Consider the following 22,604-nt stretch of genomic DNA (forward strand, 5'->3'; position numbering starts at 1 on the left):
TTCCATCTCTCTTCAGTCTCTGGGTTTTCTTTCTGGGTGTTAAATCTCTTCGCAAGGAGTCACAGAAAAGCAGAAAACACGATTATAGGAGAAATTACACTAAACAACCAAAGATAAATGGATAGGCTTTGTCAACGTGGCAACACGGTAGTATTATCCGATGAATATGAATATAAGGGAATTGGTGGATTTGTTAGGCTACTAGTGTTTCCCTCCCACATAAAGAGGAAGACGACGGACGTTGCCCTGTTTATGCTAGTTAATTCTCATAATATATATAATTCTAGAAAAGGATAACTTAAAAAGCCAAGATTTTATCGACCACCATTTGTAGGAATTCCAATTTTCTGCTTAGATGATTCAAATTAAAAAAATTAAAATTAGCACGGCAGATAAAACTAGGTTTTTCACCCAATGCCTACCATGTATTTGTTTGTGAATAGATAATTTCGCCTAGTAACTATGAAACACCCAGGATCAAGTTATAAAACAAAATGATACAATATATTCAGATACCGGCCGCCGACCCCATTCAACATTCAGATAAGGCTGAGTTAAGTTCATTATATGCATTAGCAATCACTGATTCGAAAAGAGAAACTTCTCAATTTATTTTTCTTTTCTGCACTATTCCTTTAAATTTCTTGTAAATATTACATAATATTCACCATCAACGCACAAACAGTAAGGCAAAAAGGATATTCATATGCAACGAGTCCCTAACAAAAGGAGAACCAGCTCACCGTCTTCTTTTCACCGGATTCCTCAGCGAAAGAGTTCGATACATGGTATGAACGATGAGAGAGTAATAGATATCGTCATAGGCATACTTCCTACCACCATTGGTGCATGAGAAATTTTCACAAGTTCAGCGCTGGCATTCTTACCTATGACACAGCACCAATCACCGGTCATACAGGACGTATGTGTTCCATGTAAGCCAACGGGATAATCCAGAGTGAACTTCACATGCTCCATGCTATTGTGGTTTGGGTCCCCGCTTACGCTTAGACGAACCGCCTCTTTGGCCATTTGGCCCAAATCTCCCCGAACCATATCCAACTGGAGGCTGTGATTGGGAATTTACATATGGATCTATAGATACTGGGACGGGCTGATGGCAGTTACCGGCTGGTCTGACAGTCAAATATAGATTTCCGGCAATTGAGTATGATGCTTGTGGAGGTGGTGCAGTGACATTCTCATGCACAAATGCCCTGGGAATGGGATAGTTGGGCGGAATGTGATGATTTGTCATTGTACCTATTGGTGGTGGCTGTTTTGGATGTCTGTTATTAGGTATAGATCTCCTGGGTTTATGATTAATGGATGGGGTTTTAAAGCTTGTGTCATCATTGCTCATCAACGACCTCAGGAAACTACTGCTACCAGCAGGTACCATCACTCTGCTTCCTCCCTGAACCTGAGATAGGGCCTCCTTCCCTGAGGCTTCTTTGTTGATTCTAGCTGCATTGACCATAAGCGTCAATGTTTCCACAGATTCTGAAGGTAATGAGACGCCACTTGGTCCATCATATGACAGAATGCAGGCAGTCGCATAAACAGATGCCCCAAGAGCCGGAGGTAGATCTTCCCTTGGATGTTTTACCTGCCAGAGGATAATTTATTCCATCAGTAAAGTATTGAGAATAACAACTCAGATACATGGAAGACATGAAAAATGTGCTCAAGCCCAGGGAAATGAGTCACGGCAAAAAACTTACTTTATCAGGGGCTGGGGAAGATGAGAAAGAGAAGCCAATACTACAAAACAATCTTTCACCCAAAAAAAAATACGAGATAATTAACGGTTCATTTTGTAACCGCTTGGCTTGCATCTTAGCAGTTGAATCAACCAGTAAATTAGATTGTGACTTTCTTATTGACACCCCTAGTGAAATAATTTTTAACCTCATATGTACTCAAAAATATGTACCACACCCCCAACAATATTATATTGTGATATAATGACTCGGCACTATCAAATTATTCCTCCAACCATTTTCCGACCTCAACTTAAAGAACCTCTAGGAATAATACAAGAAGCGATCAATGGTTTATTGAGTCCTAAATACACCTCTTAAGGAGTCATTTAGACTATTATGAGTGGTATTTGTGCAGGATCATCACTCATCAAAATACCCCACTTGGGCAATTCAGTTGGCAATCTTAACACCTCACACTCAAGAGTCACCAGTTCAACTCTCCTTGGAACCGAACTACAAAGAAAAACATCAACATAATCACCAGCTCATTGTAAGACCACATGGCTCACCACTTCTAGTAGTTAAATTTCGTTAATGCAGAATAAATTACCTATAACCCAGACGACCACAAAAAAAATTCAAGGAGACGTGTGCCCATCCCATCAACCCCAAACACCTTCATAACTGAATGGAAAACCAAGTTAAACTAACGACAGGAAACTACAGAACAATGTTGCATTCCATAATATAGTCAACTCAAAGCATGTAAATTAAACAAAGCAATACCACTCGATTGATACAATCAAGAGAGGCATATTATCCCACCTCTGACTTTATAAGTAGGTCACAGTTGGCCAAACTCCTAATTAACAATGACAGAAACCAGGATCAACTAAGCCTTAGCTAACGGGAATCTATAAGTAGGTCACAGTTGGCCAAACTCCTAATTAACAATGAAAGAAACCAGGATCAACTAAGCCTTAGCAAACGGGAATCAAAATAAATCAAAAACTAAAAGAACCAACAACAGGTCATGATTGACCTGCTTGATCCCTAATATTCTCCTGTTTGCTTCTTAGGTAGCTTTTAATAACAGAAACAAACCCCAACAAGGTCAGCTTTCTTCACTGGCATGGCCTACTGACTCATTCTTCACCTTCTTTCGCAATTACTTCCTATGCTTGGTTTAGGTAGCTTTTAATAACAGTAACAAACCCCAACAAGGTCAGCTTTCTTCACTGGCGTGGCCTACTGACTCTTCTTCACCTTCTTTCGCAATTACTTCCTATGCTTGGTTTATACTAATAAACATTAAAATACCAACCATCACATGAGTTGTAGTTGACAACAGATTCGACAAATACCCAGTTTAGTACCTATAGAATTCTTAGAGAATATACTCTCACCTTCACTGCACATACAAATGAGAAATTTTCAAGATCAGGGTTTTCGTAATATTAGCTTGAGTGTACAGTCATGTGGTTAGGAAAATACTTCACCCAAATAAAAACTTAAAATCATCAGCTTTATAGGAAAACTTGAAGCCTACTACATAATATTTTTGAAACAAAAACTTTGCCATAACTGGGGAAAATGCAAAAACATAAAAATGGGGGGTCGGCGCTGCACTTTAAATGCAATAATTAGAAACAAACACAAATTTAATACAGGCTTTTGTAATTCTTCTATATCCAAAAATTAGAAAATGCATGTATCTGAGCCACATAACTACTCAAAAAAATATAATAACTTAAAATGCACTTAGATTGTGAAAATGATCGTACGCTTATTCAATACTCAATTAGAAACAATGTGACAAACTTACTTTGAATAGGATTGCTGCTGCTAATCGTTCCCTCAAGCAATATATCTGAGCAACATCAAGGGCTGTAGCCTTGAACGTAAGCCAGCGATCAACAACAACAGAAACAATATTATCAGGAGACGACATTATCCTCTCCCTGCGCTCTCCAGCTGATGTATGCACCTTCATTTCATCTTCATCTGTGCTAGATGCATCAGGATCTTCATCACTCTCCTCATCATCACTCTGCTCTGAAGGAGCAACTACCATATCTGTTGCAAGCAGAAGTAAAGGGTACGGTCCCACAACAGTACAACTCTTTATGTACATGCCACCATCACCTCGGGTAATCTCATCATAGATGACCAGGGGACGACTGTTAGATTTATCCAGTGACAGTTTAAAATTGGAGGAGTGAGGGTGCAAGCGGACCTTATTACCACTGACTGTCTCCACCATAGCCTTTTGTCCACGTTGAACTGGTGGAAGCATTCTCCCTACCATTGGATACAAACCTGCAACAAGGACTGCATGAAGTATCCCTGGATCCCTTGCATTTAGACTGCAATTTGATACATCTTCAGGGATATAGCCATTCCGTATCAGCTCATGCTGCAGCTGCTTACGCAAGGCAGACAACATACTCATGACACTTGAAGAGACAAAGTACTGAGAACAAAATCTCTTTTCTTGACCCTTCTCCTTTGCTCGTTTCCAGCAGTCAAATGCTGCAACCACCATAAAGTGGTCACTGTGCCCACCATACAATAAAGCAAGCTCAGCCTTGGCAGCTGCAGCTTTCTTCTTTTCATCTGGATCCATAGGCAAAACAAAGGGTTCCTTAAGGTCCGACGCACACGCTATTGTCAAAGCTGGGTCAAGACAATTCATCATTATCGAAAAGAAGAGCATCCTGCTAATTGTTGGATGAACTGGTAGAGAGCCAAGTTTCTCCCCTAGTTCTGTAAGCCCTTCATCCTGTGACAAGGCCCCAATATCTTGAAGAACTATAATAGCATTTCGTATAGATTCAAGAACAGGAGGGTCCAATGTTTTATGTAAGAAATCTATTATTCTGCAATTCGGATCGATCAGCTTCACCTGCAAGTTGGGAGTATAACATAAGCAACAAACAGCCTCAATCAGAAGTATTTCATTATTGAAACTCCACAAAATACTATAGGGGGGAAAAAACAAAAAAGGCCAGAAGCTTTCACAAGCAAACGTTAATATTCTCCAAGAACTCATTGAAAATACCATTACACTAATCTCTGGCTTGAATCATCCAAGTAAGAAAACAATAAAGACTAAGCCATCCACTAGATCCCCTTTGTTACTCTTTCTATATATGAGGAAAGGGCAAAACTATATGTAACATCGTCAGTGATATTTTGACATTGCCACCAATGCATGCACACATGGAACATGGATGGATAGCCAAGGGTTGGTTCAAAAGGGAACCCAAACGCATCTCCTGGGTCCAATTTCAGCACAGGAAGTGAATCTAAAGTTTTGCCAGTCACAATAATCGATTTCACCGCATTGGAAAATAACAGAAGTTTGGCAATTTCCTGTCCAACATAAACACAGTTTTTAAGGCAATTTCAACTTCTGCTGACTTGAACCTTGATGGTAGACAAGTCAACATGAGTTCTATCATGTAAACCCAACCTCATCTGTCTTTCATCCAAATGACGCATTTCAGAAAAATATAATCTACCAGTCACTGGACATGGCTGACTGGCAATAAGCATAAAGCTAAACCAAGAATACAAATGAAAGCTTACCTGCAGACATAGTTCCTCAATTGGCATCCGTTTGATTTCAGGAACTTGGAAATCTTGCAGAGAATCTGCTCGAGTTTTGGAAAACAAATGGTAACATATTCCCGCCTGGCAGCGGCCAGCCCGTCCCTCTCGCTGTTTTGCACTAGCTTTGGAAACCCAAGATGAATGCAGTGTTGATACATTATTGTACGGGTCATAACTTTTTTCTTTCATCCGGCCACTGTCTATAACATAAATAACATCATCAATGGTAACCGCTGTCTCAGAAATATTAGTAGAAAGAATGATTTTACGACAACCAGCCGGTGGACGTCGAAAAACCTTTTTCTGCTCTGCAGACGGAACCATAGAATGAAGAGATATTATCATAAACTTCGAAGGATCCTTAAAAAAGGTGGATGCAAGTAGTCTCTCTAGTGTTTTGTTTATATCATCCCATCCTGGAAGAAAAACAAGTATAGCTCCTTCTTCTGAGTCCGTACATATTTTCCTTAACAACTTCTCTATAAGAACAAAATCAATGCGTTCAGGATCTATAGTCGCAAGATATTTTTCAATGAGCTCCTGTTTTTCTGCAGACTGGGTAACAGCGTTCTCAATGTGCTGTTTGATAATTTCAGCAGCTTCACCCCAGTTTTCCCGTTCTGCCCACTCCAATGCAGTTGTCCCATCCTTATCACATAGATAGCAGTCCGCACCAAAAGAAAGAAGCATCAAAACATCCCCAACTCTACCTTTCCCAGCAAACACCATAAGTGGCGATACCCCAGTCAAAGAATGTTGGTAATTACATACTTTTGGAGCTGCCTCACAGGAAACAAGTTCTATGAGAGGATCAAACTCATCACTTTCCAATGCCAAGTTGATAGCTTCATCCAGGTTAACTCTCTCCTCTTCTGTCAGCTCCGTACACACTAAAGCACAACCAAGATGATTATCCTCTGTTGATTTCAAGATAGAAAGTACATCCTCCAAGTAGAAAACCTTGACCTGAAAAAAAAAAAAAAAAAAAAAAAAAAAAAAAAGGTGAGAACATTACACAAGCATCACAGATGAAGAATGAGAAACGGACTGGTAGACAATAAATCTCCAAGGAATGAATATCTACCGGGTAGGTGAATCCTGGAACCCGGATTATTGGGCAGCCACCAAAATATTGTGAAAACCGTTCAGCATCAAGAGTAGCACTCATAAGTATCTGTATGCTTGAAGATACAGAAATATTTCATCAGTTTCTAATCAGGAGAGAACTGGAAGTTTAATGAAGACAGAACTACTAAACAAGTTCAAAATAGAAGGTGAGGATTTATACTGACCACTCGCAGATGAGGACATGAAGGGAGCATATCTCTGCAAATAAGAACCAGAAGTGAAAAGAAGAGGGGAAGGAAGGGATGATAAGTGAACTTAAACATGTAAAAGAGGGGAAGGAAGGGATGATTAGTGAACTTATACAAGTAAATAGAAAAAGATTGAGAATATCGTAAGTCGCTAAATTTATTTTCCCTCTGAATTTGGGAAAAAATGCTAGATCAATAAATACAGGACTGAAGCACAGGCCTGAGCAACTCAAGAAGGCCAGCTAAAGCAAGCAGCCTGCCCTTCCAAGCTAGAGCCATCTACATTACTCTCCTTTAATTAAACTAACTATTCATAGTTGCAGTTGACTTTGCATGATCCAAAATATCTTCCAACTTCCAATCATAAGTCCAAAACATATAACCATCCATGTTTAATCCATGTACAAGCAAGTTTGGACCACAAGCTAGTAACATTTTTGCAGCATTAAGCAATAGAAACAACATGAATCTTTTCAAAAAAGTACCTGAGGATTGCAAGCATAAAATCAGAGAAGCGATCCCTTTCATGAATTTCATCCTACAAATACAAAATGTACAAAGAAGTCATAAATTACTGTAAACCACAAAAAGTCGCAGCAAATTTCGATTCTGAATATATGAATGACATGAAATCCATATATAGAAATTTCAACTCTTAACCAAAGAGGTAACTTATATTGACTACAAATCTAAAATTGGCTCAAAATACTACTAATTCATCAATGTCCTAGTCACATGCTAATTTTAATTGAACCACTAGTTCGACTGATTCAAGGAAACTAAACTAACACAACTTAGAAGAACTAAGTAAAGAAGCTATTCTCGCACTACTAAAACAACTTTAAAAGAACAAATAAAAAAGAATTTGCACTCAACTTAATTAACTTAAGTCCATTAAGTTGGCGGACTACTAGATAAACCCCTGGGATCAAAAACCCATAACCTTCAGGCTTATCATTAGGAAAAGAGACCCAAATTGGTGCTGGATCTGCATCAGAAAAAGCTGGCACATCATGAAAGAGGACATGCTCAAATTGTTCCATGACTTCCACAAAAATGAGTATTATGTAGGGGAATAATCTCAGCCCCATTATTTGATTGAATAGTGAGCAGGAGAATTAGGTTTGTTTTTTTCCCTATGAGTTTGTTCACTTCATTGAGGAATACAAACAATATGAATTGCAAAACCTGAAGACTGAAATGACTCTAGACTGTACTTTTTCTTTCTAAGGTGCATTTCGGGTGGCTGCCCTTGTGAACGTTATGCATTGCTTCAAAGTCAAATATGGCATTAGGATTGTTTGCAAAGCAGAAGTGTAAATGCCTAAGATATCACAAGACAATATCAAAAGCATCCTAACTAAAACATTGCTAGCACCCAAAAATCAATTGTAAGCAAGATATGGGAAATTACATAACCAACATAAAGGGCAAATCTGGTGTTGACGACTTCCACACAAGCAATATGCCCCCTGTGGAGGGTGTTGCAAATTGCAAAAGCAATTTTTGCTGAGAGGTTATTTTGATACCTTTTGACCTCAAACTACAACTATGGTGACTGCCCATTGTGCCTTCATGCCTTGGCCCCGCCCCTTAACAAGTTATGGGGAATTACATTAACCGACATAAGGAGTACTGAGAGAACGATGATGTAGCCTCAAGCAAGGTGCGCAAAATAGCCGAATTTCAGCGATATATTGCCTAAATTCGGTGATTTCAGTGCTGGGCGAAACAAACCCAGCACCGATATGCGATCCGGCAAGATATCGCCCAAATTCGGTGATATCTCGCTATTTCTCGCGATATATCAGAAAATATCAATGTTTTTCCTTTTTTATGCTATTTCTTGCAACTTTTAGGCAATTTCTCTAGCGATTCTACAACAAAATCTTTAAGATCAATGGACAATCTTACCAATTCTATCCCGATGATTCAAGACTCAAAAGGTAATGTGCTAAATGTAATTAGGAGGAGAATCTACATAGAATAATTTTTGGAAATAATTCAAATTAGGAAGACATTTTATAGCAAAATCTTCAAGATTAATGAGCAATCTTACCAATTATATTCTAGTGATTTAGGCCTCAAAAGCCAACATGCCAAATATGGTTAGGGAAGAGTATATACATGAAATAATTTATGGAAACAATTTAAATTATGAAGGGACTTTGTAATAGAATCTTCAGTGAACGGGTAATCATTCCAATTATGTCTGAATGATTTAGGCCTCAGAAGGTAACATGTTAAATGTGGCTAGGCAGGAGTATTTAAATGGAAGAATTTATAGAAAATAATTCAAATTTACCACATATTGGCATCAAATTTGGGCTCAAAATGACCAAAAATCATGGTTGTCAAAGCGTCTGCCTAGGCGGCCGCCTAAGCGGCAAAGCGATTTTTCAACCGCTTTGTTTTGAACCGCTTAATTGACGCCCAATCTGCAAAGGCACTCCAAGGCCCAAAGTGACAGAGAACATATTTTTTGCTTCATGAGCAGGACCCCGTGCCCGTTGGCAATAGAATGTGAAGCATAAGCCATACTCAACATCAAGAATCAATGAATCAGTAAATGCTTAAGCGAATGCTTTGACAACCATGGTTTGATGAGAATTTATGTTTGTGTTCTTTTTCTGAATAATTTTTCATAATTCTGATTCTTAAATGCTTGTTTTTTTTTTTTTTTTTGATGAATGTGACTATTAAATATTTGTTTAGCTTATTATAGAAAATAGTTGTATTGAAAAGTAGTTTAAAAGTAGTTATATTGAAACATTTGACCCAACCGCTTTTGTCACCTTATTGCCACCTAGGTGCCGCTTTGTCGCCTAATTACCTTGCCTAGGCCCCGGTCGCCTTGCCACTTTAACAAATATCGGCGAGGTTTCTCCATATCGCCTGGGTGGCGAACCCAGCAAACCCAACAATATTTCACACCTTGGCCTCAAGTGAATCAAGGCCCCAAGATCTTTAAGAAAACCAACTCACATGGGACCAAGAAAGGGATTCTTGAAATTTTGGTTATGGGATTGTTTATTTTTATTTTTTTTAAGGGGGGAAGGCTAGGGGGGTTTCTTTGAGATGTAGGATGTGATGAGATGATATTTTAGGAGAAAAGGTTAAGATGTTTTGTGTTTAATTACTGTACACTCTTAAATGATATCTAGGATCTCAAAGGAACGTAACCCATCTTATGGGAGATTCAGTAAATTCCTTGAGATGGAATTTTGGGGTCAGAATGGGTTGAAACTTGAAGAGAATACAGGTAATAATATAAGGTATGATCCCCAAAGTTTGGCTAGGTTTGGAGGGCTAAGTTGGAAGAACTAAGGGTTCTTGTTTTGGGGGTTTTGGGAGTATGACAATTCAAGAAAAAGGGTCAAACTAGGATCTGAGGTCACTAGGTTTGGGGAATGATGTATCTAAAGTTTGAGACAGATCTAGTGACTAGATTGGTGTAGATCTGACCTTGAATTTTGGGTCTCTATAAAAGTCCAAAAATTCAAGAAAATTATAAAGGAAAGATGATATCAAAAGGGGAATGGAATTAAGTGCTAACCTGTTACTTGTAAGCAAGTCTGGTAATGGGCTGAGATGGAGATGGAATAGTGAAGGCAGGCTGCAACTGCAAGTGCTTCCAAAGGAGAATCCTTCAACTAGAAAACTTTAGGTTGCTTGCTTGATTGAATGAAGGTCCCTTACCACCGATGAGAAGCTACTAACACCTTGCTCTTAGGCAGCAACACACACTTTATCAATTGTATTCTCAAATCTGTAATCTGTTACATGCCCAGGGCTTTATTAATAGCCTTACATAAGACGTCCTAGTGAAATTAGGACTTAGGACATAGAAACTGACTTTCCTAGTTGTACTCAACATACTAATCCAAATTCAAAATGACTGTTATAATTAAACTTAAAAGGACTCCTTATCATATCCTAGACTGACTCAAGACTCAAAACTTTCAAAAATATAAGAAAAAGACAATTCTACCCTTATAACTTAAAGTTAGCCAGAATTTACATGATTAATCCAATTAAACTTAAAAAAATTCCTACTGGGCCTAAACACCAAACTTATGGGCCCATAGAATGAGCCCATGACCACAAAACCTTCTGAACAAAGGCCAACAGGCCCAACACCCGTATCTATCAATCCTAAGTTGATTTCCAAGGGAAGGTGGCCAGTTTGGTGGAGGACCTGCATCAAACAGTTTGCTTAGATGGGATATACTAATCATTACATACTAAGGGGTGTGAGTATAGCTGTTCAATTACTAAAGGGTATCCCTTTGAACGGAGAGCATAACATCTGATTACAAGGAACACATCCATAAACAACTGTCCCGATATCTCTTCTTTTGCTTCAAAGCTTCTATTTATTTATTTCTTCTTCATTTCTTCTACTCTTTCTGCTTCTTAAGGGGGGAAAATTTTTATTTGTAACTTATCAGGTCAACCTGTTATTAGAAATTTACACCAAACTACAGATCATGATTTGCTCAACTAACAATGACCAACAAAATAGTGCCACTTGGCGCTGTAATATAGTAGTTGGGATGTGTCTGGCCCTTCAATGGGTCCATGTGTGGATAAATACGTCGCCTTCATAGACCTTGATTTTGTTTCTTGGAATACCTGAACTTCTGACAGAGAACAGCATATATATACACGCATATCAAGGGACAGAGGAACACAAGAACAAATCATACAGGTAATGTATTATATAAAAAACAGATGCCAAGATGATTGACTAAGATTAAACATCCAAGAACAAAGGTGACAGGCAAAATTGTAACAACTTGACCACACCAACAATAACCAATATATCAGAAGCACTAGAATCATTACCACAATGATGTGTGTTATTTCTAACAAGTCATTCAATTTATCATCTGAAGCCTCTTTCTTTGATGAATTAGTGTCAATGCCTTTGCCCTTGCCAACCAATACCCTCAAAATAACACCGTTGGTGCAAAACATAATAGATGAGTTCTTCCCACCTTTCGATTCCAACCTTATCTAGCGATGCAACAAAACAATAAAGTCAAAAACAGATACAATCCAACCAAAAACATGTCTATGGAAACAGCTGAAAACAGTAACCCAAAATAAGTTATAATACCAACATCATCTTCAAATATCTAAGTGAACACACACAGAGAATCAACATTCAAAAGGAAATTTTAAAAAAGTAAATAAATAAACAAACAAATAAATGGAAGACAAACTAAAAATAAAGTTGAAAAGAAAAGACTATCTAAGTAAACAGAAGCACTCCTGGGAAGCAGAGGCATTAACTAACACAGCCTAGTTCTATCTTCCAGATTCCCATACTTCTCAAGTATAGAGACGTCCATATCAACTAAACCAACAAATCAACAGAAATATGTAAAGAAGACTACGATAATTCCTCAACAGCCTTACCATCACTAAAACTGCACTGATAATTTATTATGTTTCTCTGACAGACAAAATACTGGATAAACAGTGCACTATAAATGAAGGTACGCTTATGAAAATTACCTTGTATCCAACAGTATCTCCAACATTTTCTCCTCTTTCACAAGCAATTCTCTCCGCAACTATGCACAACAATTCTCCAACATGAGTCTACCATGGTACCACTGTAAATGAACACTACAAAGGGGGGGGGGGGGGGAGAACTACAAACTTTGAAGCTGACAATCACTTGTACAAACCTGATATTGCTGAGATACGCCTGGGTTGGGTACACACAATCTTGCATGACTTACCCTTACCCCACCAATAGTCCAAAAGAAATTGTGGAACCTATATTGTTAGAAAAATAAAATAAAAAAGTAAATAGGATATCAGATGTACAGTTCATTATCAACAGAACTGGAAAACAAAAATAACAGCATTATGGTTTCATGACCACTTAAGCAAGCAGGAAAGAAACGAGGGGTACTGGAATATTCATATACCCCATATATACATAGAATATCTAAAAGAACCATAATTAAACATTGTCGAAGTACAGAAAAAATGAATAAACCATCTCTTTCACACACAAACACTTCACCTCTTTCACACACAAACACACAATAATCCACAAAGAAAAAAGAAGAATAAACTGTTCAAGGACAGGAAGGTAGGAGCCTCTTGATGCCCCCACACTTGGGCTGAACTACAAGCCCTGAATGGGATTAGATTTACTAATTCATAGCGGTTATGATCAAATGCTATTAAGGCCATAGACCCACAACATTGAGGGAATCAACCCACCCTAGAGAGACCAAGAACACAAGATGATTAAAGTCACAATATTTCCCAAAAAAACCACTGAGAAGTCCCTTGCAGGGGAAAGTTTATCAAGGTTCCCTTTCAGAGATTTACGATAATATGCAAGTGGAGTTGACTCCTATGAACTCAAAAAGAAGCCTGGTGAGAAATCTTCAATAGGTTCATCAATGGTCCAAAGATTGTTCCCAAAGAACTGTCATGCACCATATTTCTTCGCCACCATGAAAGAATGAAAATTGATTAATTAAGCATGAAAAGACAAGTTCTGCTATTATCTTCATTACAGAAGATGTTGTAACGCCTCTCCTCCAAAACGCCCACTCTGATAAGAAGTCGACACCATCTTGAAAGAAAATAAACAATAAGCAAGCATTTAGAAGCAGGTCAAGAGAAATAAAGCCACTAGGTTCTGGACTTGGCATCTAGAGTCAGCTAAGACTGAAGGTATAATTTTTCTTTTTTCCTCTTTTTTTTTTGGGGGGGGGGTTAAACAAGGTATAATTTTTCGCAAGTCATAACTTCCCAGTTTAAGGGACACATAATTTGCAGCATTGCTAAGCATGCATGGAATACAGTTAAGCTTCTAATTTTCTAGACAGTAAATATCAAATTAAAAATAGGATCGATCATCAGGGTGCCAGGTATTAAGAACTACAGTTTTGGGAGGTTTGAAATGTCAGAAGGTTTACAGCTCACAGACTTAGATTTTTAAACAGAATCTCTCTTTCTTTTCTACTTCAACAGGAACTAAGAGAGTACTAATAGAGGAATCATGTGGCAAGAACTACTGTACCAATCACAACAAACCACACTCTAACCATGAAATAAACTAACAAAATAAATTACCCAGGATCCTTGGCCAAACCCATCAGCCCGATATTTGGTTGATCTCAAGCATCAGCAGAACAAGATGCTGAATGAAGAAGCAAGAGTAAAACCCAATCTAATGGCATAGGACTAACAATATGGCCGCAGCAGATAACCAGTCTATTACATTTGTCATCTTTGTCCAGAACTCGACTCTACATGTTTAGCCATTCAGTAAAACCGAAACTGGCTAGTTCACCAATGTCTAAATCAATTACGGCAACAGGTCAGAGAAACTGGCAGAATGTATCCCTATATGTTCCTAAAATCCCAAATCTCAGTTTCCAAAAGTAGGACAATCAGAACTGAGTTTATAAATACTTCCCTCTAGAATGAACCACCATATAGAGCTTAATATAAAGCATGGTTTCACATAGTCATAGAAGAACTTGTCATATTTTTGTTTTTGAAGTTGTCAGAAGATTAACCCCCCCCCCCAAAAAAAAAAAAAAAAAGTCATTATATGGATCTATTCTGCTATCCAATATAATATTCAAAATACCCACCTTAATAAATATTGATATACATAGAACACGGAGCTCACAATACATATATTAACAGAGTGATACAGTCAGTGAGACAGAGAAAGAGCGAGCTAAGCTAACAACGCAAATTGAGAAAATGGAGAATTCTGAAGCAATAATTCTCATATAGTTTCCATTGAAATGTACCATAAAGAAGATAAAGCAAAGAGTTGGTAACCTGTGTAGTTTTCCCACAGCCAGTCTCACCAGATATGAGCACAACCTGAAGAAGAAGGAAGTTCACAGAAAATCATGTAAGAAAGTACATAATATGTGGAAAACACTTGTAAGAAATGGAGATAAACACAAGGCAGCTCAAAAGGGACAGACCTTGCAGTGTCAAAAATAAATTAAGAGCACAGAAATCAGTGCCTGTGACATTTGGCAGAACTAGGGAACATGTCATACTTCTGGACCACCCTGGGCCGAATTTCTCACAATTCATACACTCATTCACTGTCCTACAACTTGGACAATCTGGATGGATGTGTATGTTTTATCCAAATACGCAAATACATACACAATTTATAACCAAGCAAGGACTCCGGAAAATTAAGAACTGATCAATATGCAAAAAGAATTTGAACCTGGTGAGATTCCACGGTTGACGTGATGACATCCTTGAAGGATGCAATTGGAAGCTTAGACCTCTCTTCACCAATCTGCAAACATGAAGCAATATTAAACAACAACAACAACAACAACAAGCCTTGTCTCAACTAAATGGGGTCAGCTACATGGATTCTTGCTTTCTAATCAACTCTGTTTGAGGCCAAGCTAGATACAAGGCCTAAGCAAGGTCTACCCCTGGCTCTTCTAATTCGTTTACTTTGGGTTATATCATTTTTTAGATCAGAATCATTTACAAGCCTCTGTTGAACGTGGCTGTGGCACCTCTAAAGACATTCCCGTAGCTTATCACTTATCAGGCTGATCAACTATGAAAACTTGACACCAGAACACTCAACATAGCCTAAAAGTCATATTAAGATTAAGCTAGTTAAAATAAACTAAATTGCCTGATGAACAGAACAAAAGTGTTAGCAGGCAGAGCAAACCTGTCTCATCTGTGGGTCCATTTCCATCCTAGAAGCTAATGAGTTCAACTTCTTTGAAATTTCACTCTTGCTCTTTGACGGTTTACAGAAACTGCTATCTTTCCCCCCGTGCATCTTCTGAGCCTTTACATCCTGGTTCAGAATCTTTTCCTCACTCAGCTCTCTTTCCTCAGGAGGAAAACGAGTAAATAGATCCTGTAGAACTGATTTCGTCTCTTCTGAAAAAGTTAAACAGGTGAGATCTTCATCCCCTTTTACACTATTACTATTTGTCTTCCTCGATTTGCAGACAGTAACGCGCCGATCATCACCACGCCTGCACAAAATTTAATACTTGAATGAAAATTTAATACGAAGTTTAAAAAAATGTAAAATCATCAAACGGAAAGATAACAAGCCAAAAATGCTTCTCTCTAAGATTTGGCAAAATAAGAGTAGCATAAGATATCACTTCATCAGTTCTGGGACCAAAACATGAACCCAACTGAATTAAATCAGCAAAATCTGTCACAATGTTTACCACCAAACTGCAAACAAGAAGATTGCAACTCACCCAGAACTTCTTGAGGACATACCCATTTTTCGACATAACTCATGCACCACAGCACGTTCAACATTGCTGAGGCCAGCTTCAAACGTGTAAGCTGCACGAAACATCCTCAAGGGAAGAATAACATAAGATTTCTAAAATGCATCCCCAAGTAATCAGTTAATCGATGAATGGAACATAAATAAGACATACTGATTCAAAGAAAACAAAGAACAGCATATCATAAGATCATATAAAACTACAAAAACTCAAATCAATTTTTAGCAATTGGGTATTCTTCTTCCTTATGACATATGTAAGCTCTAATTAAACTACACATTACATAAAAGCAACCCCCCCCCCCAAAAAAAAAAAGACTTCTCGAGTCAAATAAAATACCCGATGCAAGACAAAATACTTTCTAATGTTATTCGTGAAGACCAATTTTAATAAGCTAGAATGTTCCATGGCTTTCTCAGGTTCGAAATGAGCCCAGATTGTGGGGAATAAAACAGCAAACACCACCCCTGGCAGTGAGTCATGTTCGATTAGTTGAGATGAACGATGGGTCGTGGCCCAGATCAGTGGTGTTTCAGTAATTTTCTGGGTTTAGAGTTTTCTTTCTAATTTGTTATAAATAGATGTCTCATTTGTTTGAGAGAGTTAGATAAGATGTTTTAGGGTTTTTATCTGTTTCGTCATCTTTTTCACAGTGAAACTATCATATAGCTCAGCCATGGACGCAGCTTTTGGGTAATCTATGTAAATCTTGTCCTACGCATCTGTGCTTCTCACTGTTGTCGCGTTTTTGCTCCGTAGCTTTGGCGACACCTAAAACCCATACTTTAAAGGGCTTTGTAATCCTCAACAGCCTCCTACACCACAATGGCCTATGGGTCATTGCTGGAATCAATCTTTTTTTTAATCTTTACTGCAAGAAATATATCATCAAGACTAATCTTAATGCAATTGGTAGTGCAGTTGCTGCAGTAGTAATAGTAGTACCAGTAGCAAAAGCAGTAATTTATTTCCAACAGTCATTTTACTTTTTCTGTAATAAATTGAACCAGATTTTCTTCTTTGAAGCAATGGTTCGATTTAAGATGTTCTGGGAGACATGAGACTAATCAACATAGATGGTGAGGTCTCTCCACCACCCTCTCACTCTTCTTCCCACCCCCACCCCCAATCCCCCAAAAAACCTTTTTCACCACTGCTCTCCCCCACCCCTCATGAGAACCAAAACCTGGTTTACCTCTTCTTCTGCCCCCGGCTTGGAGCTCTCTCTTCATTAAGTACAGCCCTCCTTTGACGGCTCTTAATCATTAGGCCTATGCTCCCAACAACCTTCTGTCCCCAAAAATTTCAGAATGCACACTTTTCTCGTAGGCCATTTCCTGGGTTCAAGGACATTCATCAACATTGTTAATCTCCATTAACAAAAAGGTGGAGAGGTGAAAGCTCACATCAAACTAGCCTACTGAACAATGAAGTTCTTCCTCTGCTAGCGGGATTGACACATTTAACTCCAAAAGGTCGACTTCAGCTCCATTGACCTCTGGCTTGCTCTCCCCGGTCTCCGTCTGTACTTCTGGTATTGGAGCCCTAATTGCCTGAGTAGAATCTTTTCAGTCCTTGGCTTCCCCCTCTGCGCTGATGCAAACACTATGAAGATGGACAGTCTCTCATTTGCAAGGGTATGTGCAGACATCTCACCTGAGTACCCAGCCTCCAAAACACACACACACACGAAAAAAAAAAAAGAGAATAAAATTTCCATCACAAAATAAGATGGTTACAGCTTCAAGTGACCAGTCAAATATGATTGACTTTTCCAACATTGTATTCACAATCAAAGTCTGGGCATCATTGGAGAACTGTTCCGGTAAACCTTCTACTGTCTCCTCATTACTGCTAGTAGTAAAGTAGTCCAGGGTTGATAGAAGATCAACTAGGAGACATTTAATGACAGCAGCTTTGAATGAACTAGAACCTTGTTGGAGAAGAGAAGTCTTCAACTGTGTTGAAAAGTAGCTTTAATGAAACCTCCCAGGCAACTAAGTAACTCACCAGCAGGGACTCAACTAAGTCCACGGTCCCTATGGTGACTTGTATTTAAACAATAATCATCAGCAGCAGCTTGGGCTTTAAACACCAAGTCACAACACAACCTAGACTTGAAGCAATCCCTCATAAAGAGGCCACAGCAGCTTGCAAAAGCAATTTCAAAAATCAAATGCTCTATAATGTAACCTACTAGAAACTTGCATAAAAGGCTCACTCCTATAGTAAAAGGGCAAGGCCTGATCATTAACCTATTAGGTAACTTAAATTGACTATGAAAGTAAAAAGACTCAAAGTACTAATAATTAGTCGTACGGTCACACATGCCTTAACTTAAACTGAAACCACTAGTTCAACTGATTCATGGAACCAAACTAAGACAACTTTAAGAACATATTAAAGAAGGCATTATCGTACTCAACCGAATTACACATCTTTTGGGTCCATATATTGGTCAATTACAATCAAACCCATTGGGACAAAGGCCCATAACCTATCTAACCCAACCCAAGGCTTATTCTAAGAAAATATGCCCAACTTGGTAGTGGATCTGCACCAAGCAGTCTCTAGAACCATGACAAAAGTGTTTCCTTAAACCCACCTCGAATATTTCAGTCGGGCCAAAATGGTTTACCAAAATAAGAATTTAAATTATGCTCATTCCTCATCCTGAAGCCTTTAGGTGTCAGCTCCATGGTACCATTCATGGCGACGCCATTTCCATAACCACTATCTAGTATCAGTGGCTCTCGATCAAGTTCTACAAAATTCAAAGATCCAAATCCTCAGCTTGATTACATCTAATCCACTGATTCCCTTTATAGAACTGTAGTGGACAACTTAGAGCATTACCTTCCACTGTAATATGACATGGCTGGGTCTTGTGACATGGTTGGAGGATTAATTGACCCAGCAGCAACAATAACAGCAACATTCTAGTGGTTTCAATCCTACTTGGTACTCATTCGCTTGGAGTCTAGGACTCGGTAGTATACAGGGGTGACTCATTCCTTGTGTAGTACCATTGCTGACCATGGTATATTTGACAACAAACCTTTTATGACCAATCATTTATAAAATGGTTTATATTTTACGTTGAATCATTCCTAAAGATATTTTAGTTAATTTACTTGTGTGTTTTATACTAAACAATGTACGAAATTGGCCATATTAACATATAGGTCAACATTCCATGGCCGAGTGAAGCTTATGCAACATTCCCTCTATGCAGCGCCGAGGGAGAATAGATGTTGTGAGGACTCTTCCAATGCATTTCCCAATGGTTAAACACTTCATAGCCCTACTTTTATTTGTGTTGGTTACTGTTTCGCATAAAAGCTTGAACTATTAGGGAAAGGCGACATTAATGTAATAAACATCAATGCCTACCAACCTACCATCCAAAGTCAAACTACCATTTTCAGCATGATCTTTAAGAGGTCCTTGACATTTTGTGACCTAATTTAGGTCATTTGCCCCCTCCCCCAAAATCATACATCAGATGATTTCCCAACTGTCGATTTTTATTCAAAATATCCATCATTTGCCAGATGATAATATAATTCTACGGAAGATTATTCCACCACCAAGAACCCAAGAAACATTTAATTTTTCATATATTCAGAGGATATTGATTACACCGACATATATTTCACTATTCTTAGGGATCTTTGTCATTTATCCTCTGTGCATTCACTCTTGTTCAAAATATCCATCATTTGCCACATGATAATATAATTCTACAGAAGATTATTCCACCACCAAGAACCCAAGAAACATTTAATTCTTTCATATATTCAGGATATTGATTACACCGACACATATTTCACTATTCTTAAGGATCTTTGTCATTTATCCTCTGTGCATTCACTCTTGTTCAAAATATCCATCATTTGCCACATGATAATATAATTCTACGGAAGATTATTCCACCACCAAGAACCCAAGAAACATTTAATTCTTTCATATATTCAGGATATTGATTACACCGACACATATTTCACTCTTCTTAAGGATCTTTGTCATTTATCCTCTGTGCATTCACTCATTTGCAGTACAGAACGGCCAAATGTGGTCCACCTCTCTGCTCCACATACACACACACAGAATGTTACACATCAACTATTTGATTAATAATAATTCGGGAAAGTCGGTGTGACGGAATCATGCAACTATTCTTCTTCTTCTATTGTTCACCAAAATAACGTAATCTATTTTGAGCATAAAGAAAGATCACTAGAGTTCCTCAGTGAGTAAACTATAAATGTCAAGCAGAATAATAGCGCTATATAAACAGAACAATAAACATCTAAGCTCTCATCAACACTCAATTTTCTTTAAAAATGATATTTAAAAATTTAAACAATATAAATAGAGAGAGAGAGAGAGAGAGAGAGAGAGAGAGGAAAAACACAAAAGAGGAATAATAAAAATCTCCTTTCAGACGAAATAAGTAATGGAACCAAACCTTCATCGTTTCCTTCACGTAACTCATTCAGTATCTTAGATATTCGAACCCTGGAAGCCTCATTAACGGCAGTTTTTCCCTTCTGTGCCTTATTTCCTTTGTTTTGTCCTTCATTCTGCTGACCCCCTTTGTTCCGGCCTTTCTTTCCGGACCTAACCATTCCTCCTCTGTCTCTCTCTCTCTCTCTCTCTGAGACTGTTGTGTTCCTCAGGTAGTGTAATTGGGAGACCAGAGCAGCAGAAGAGAGACACCGACGAAGGTGTTCGAGCTTGGAGAAACAGCTTAACGCTCAACTACACTAGGCTCCTGTGCTGGCCCCCGTCTTCCCAGTTTTCAGAGACCGGAGTTTTATGCTTCGCGCCTTAGGGCTTGCAACGTTTCCCGGTTCGGATCTGTTTGGAGATACGGATAAACCACCCTTTGTGAACCGGGATTCCCAAAATTAGGTACACATGAAGGCAACGACAACAACAACATAATAGTGAGGTTTCCCTTCATTCATATTTCATCATGGCAAATGCGGCAACGAAGGGGTCACCGTCGTTCATGAGTCACGAGTTATGACGGTAATTGAACCCTCCACCTCCATTTTGAAAAAGAAAAAAAAAAAATTAAACCCTCCACCAAAGAAAATAAAAGAAAAAAAAATTGTATAAAAGGCGCTTTTTATATTATATATATATATATATATATATATATATATATATATATGAGATGGAGATAAATAAATAAATAAATTATTAAGCAGATAAAGTTTGGGAAAATCTTGGATTTCGAATATTCTAAAGTATATTTGATGTTACAGAATTTATATCTAAATGATCCAAGTTGTGGTTATTCTTCTATATTAAATAATTCATTCATTTAGGTAATACCAAAGCTTAGTATGGAGATCGCAACTTCAGTTTTATTATTTTCAAAATCATGGTGGGATTCATCCCTTCTCGATACTGTGGTTCTGTTATAACAAGAGATTTCTTCATGATAAAATCATTTATTTTTCTTGTTTTAGAACAAAAGAAAAAAAGAAAGAATTTTTTACGTATAGATCCTGTTAGTAGCCATAAACTAATGTTGGATCCCCTTAATGCAAATATTACGTGTAAATCCCAAGTATATTAACACTATTAAGAATATTCAAATTTAAATTTTAAAATGACTAAAATACCCTTAGGTTATTAAATACATTTGGTATGACTAAAATACCCATAATATATTATATTTATAAATTCTTTTGTTTGATAACTAATATTTTTTTAACCATATAATTAAGGGTTTGATGACCACTTAACTATTTTTAAAAACATATATTTTTAATTCGCTTAATCCTAAACGTTATTTTCTAACGTTATTTTAGTTCCACCGCTGTCACTTCCATCTCCGGCGAGATTAACCGACAACATTCGCCTACGTTGAAGAATATGGGAGAGCTTAACTTTGTCGTTGAACATCACCCGGCAACACCCACCACCATTAAAGGCTAGTATATTTAGATTCAAATAAAAACATCCTATTTACAAATTAAATAAGAACAACAGCCATAACATAAACTGAACAGGAAATTAAAACAAATTAAAATCATAATAAAAATAATAATAACAGGATAACCAAAAAAATATTTATTTTTTTTTAAATCATGGAGAAGAAGATCCATCTCCTCTTTCCACTTTAGCCAAGCTCAATTATGAGGGTGTCAGTTGTGGATCTGGGTGTTCTGTAGTCAACTACCTGAGGCAAATTTCATACAGAACTCATCCACTCTGGTCCAAATTATACTTGGCGAAGGCACCAAAAACATAGTTCTAAACTTTGACATGACATCGCAAAATACCATCAAAACAAACTCTCAGTAAAAAATTTTGGGTAAGAAGGCGTAGGAAAACAAACTTTGCTTATGCCAATCAAAGCTTTCAGCACCAACTTCGCCTTTTATATCAACAAAATACTGGAACTCAAACTGGTTAACATGAGATAAAGGAAGAACTGTCATCAACTCCCAGTGGGACTCAATCCAGCATGTCATGGTTATTAGGAGTTGGGAAATGCAAGACTAAGGTATCTACAAATAACGTAATGTTTATTGAATTTGAAAATGAATTTCTATTCAATTCATACATTAAAAACTTTACTGTCAGCCAAGGGCGCAAATCCAAAACACCAATTTGTGTGCCTTGTCCCTAAAATTTGAAGATTC

General features: G+C 37.8%; 1 protein-coding gene across 2 annotated transcripts; it reads right to left on the bottom strand.

Annotated features, from left to right (window-relative positions):
* Positions 1 to 549: 549 nt before the first annotated feature.
* Positions 550 to 20,923, bottom strand: LOC149026420 (DExH-box ATP-dependent RNA helicase DExH6-like). Of its 2 annotated transcripts, none has more exons than XM_089146700.1 (14): positions 20,411 to 20,923; positions 15,904 to 15,994; positions 15,351 to 15,666; positions 14,880 to 14,954; positions 14,471 to 14,515; positions 12,337 to 12,427; positions 12,161 to 12,219; positions 11,486 to 11,656; positions 7,123 to 7,175; positions 6,614 to 6,647; positions 6,406 to 6,495; positions 5,298 to 6,287; positions 3,532 to 4,611; positions 550 to 1,609 (listed from the first exon to the last, which is right to left on the bottom strand). In XM_089146700.1, exons 1-14 carry the CDS (start codon positions 20,568 to 20,570, stop codon positions 980 to 982), a joined length of 3,885 nt encoding a protein of 1,294 aa, XP_089002826.1. In that variant the 5' UTR covers positions 20,571 to 20,923; the 3' UTR covers positions 550 to 979. The 2 variants fall into 2 exon arrangements, with proteins under 2 accessions (XP_089002826.1, XP_089002827.1); XM_089146701.1 differs by having other exon boundaries at positions 15,926 to 15,994; positions 20,411 to 20,501.
* Between the last annotated feature and the right edge of the window lie 1,681 nt (positions 20,924 to 22,604).

The sequence above is a fragment of the Hakea prostrata genome, chromosome 2, assembly GCF_041222555.1.
Source record: "Hakea prostrata isolate BN-2017 chromosome 2, UWA_Hpros_2, whole genome shotgun sequence".
Classification (NCBI taxonomy): domain Eukaryota; kingdom Viridiplantae; phylum Streptophyta; class Magnoliopsida; order Proteales; family Proteaceae; genus Hakea; species Hakea prostrata.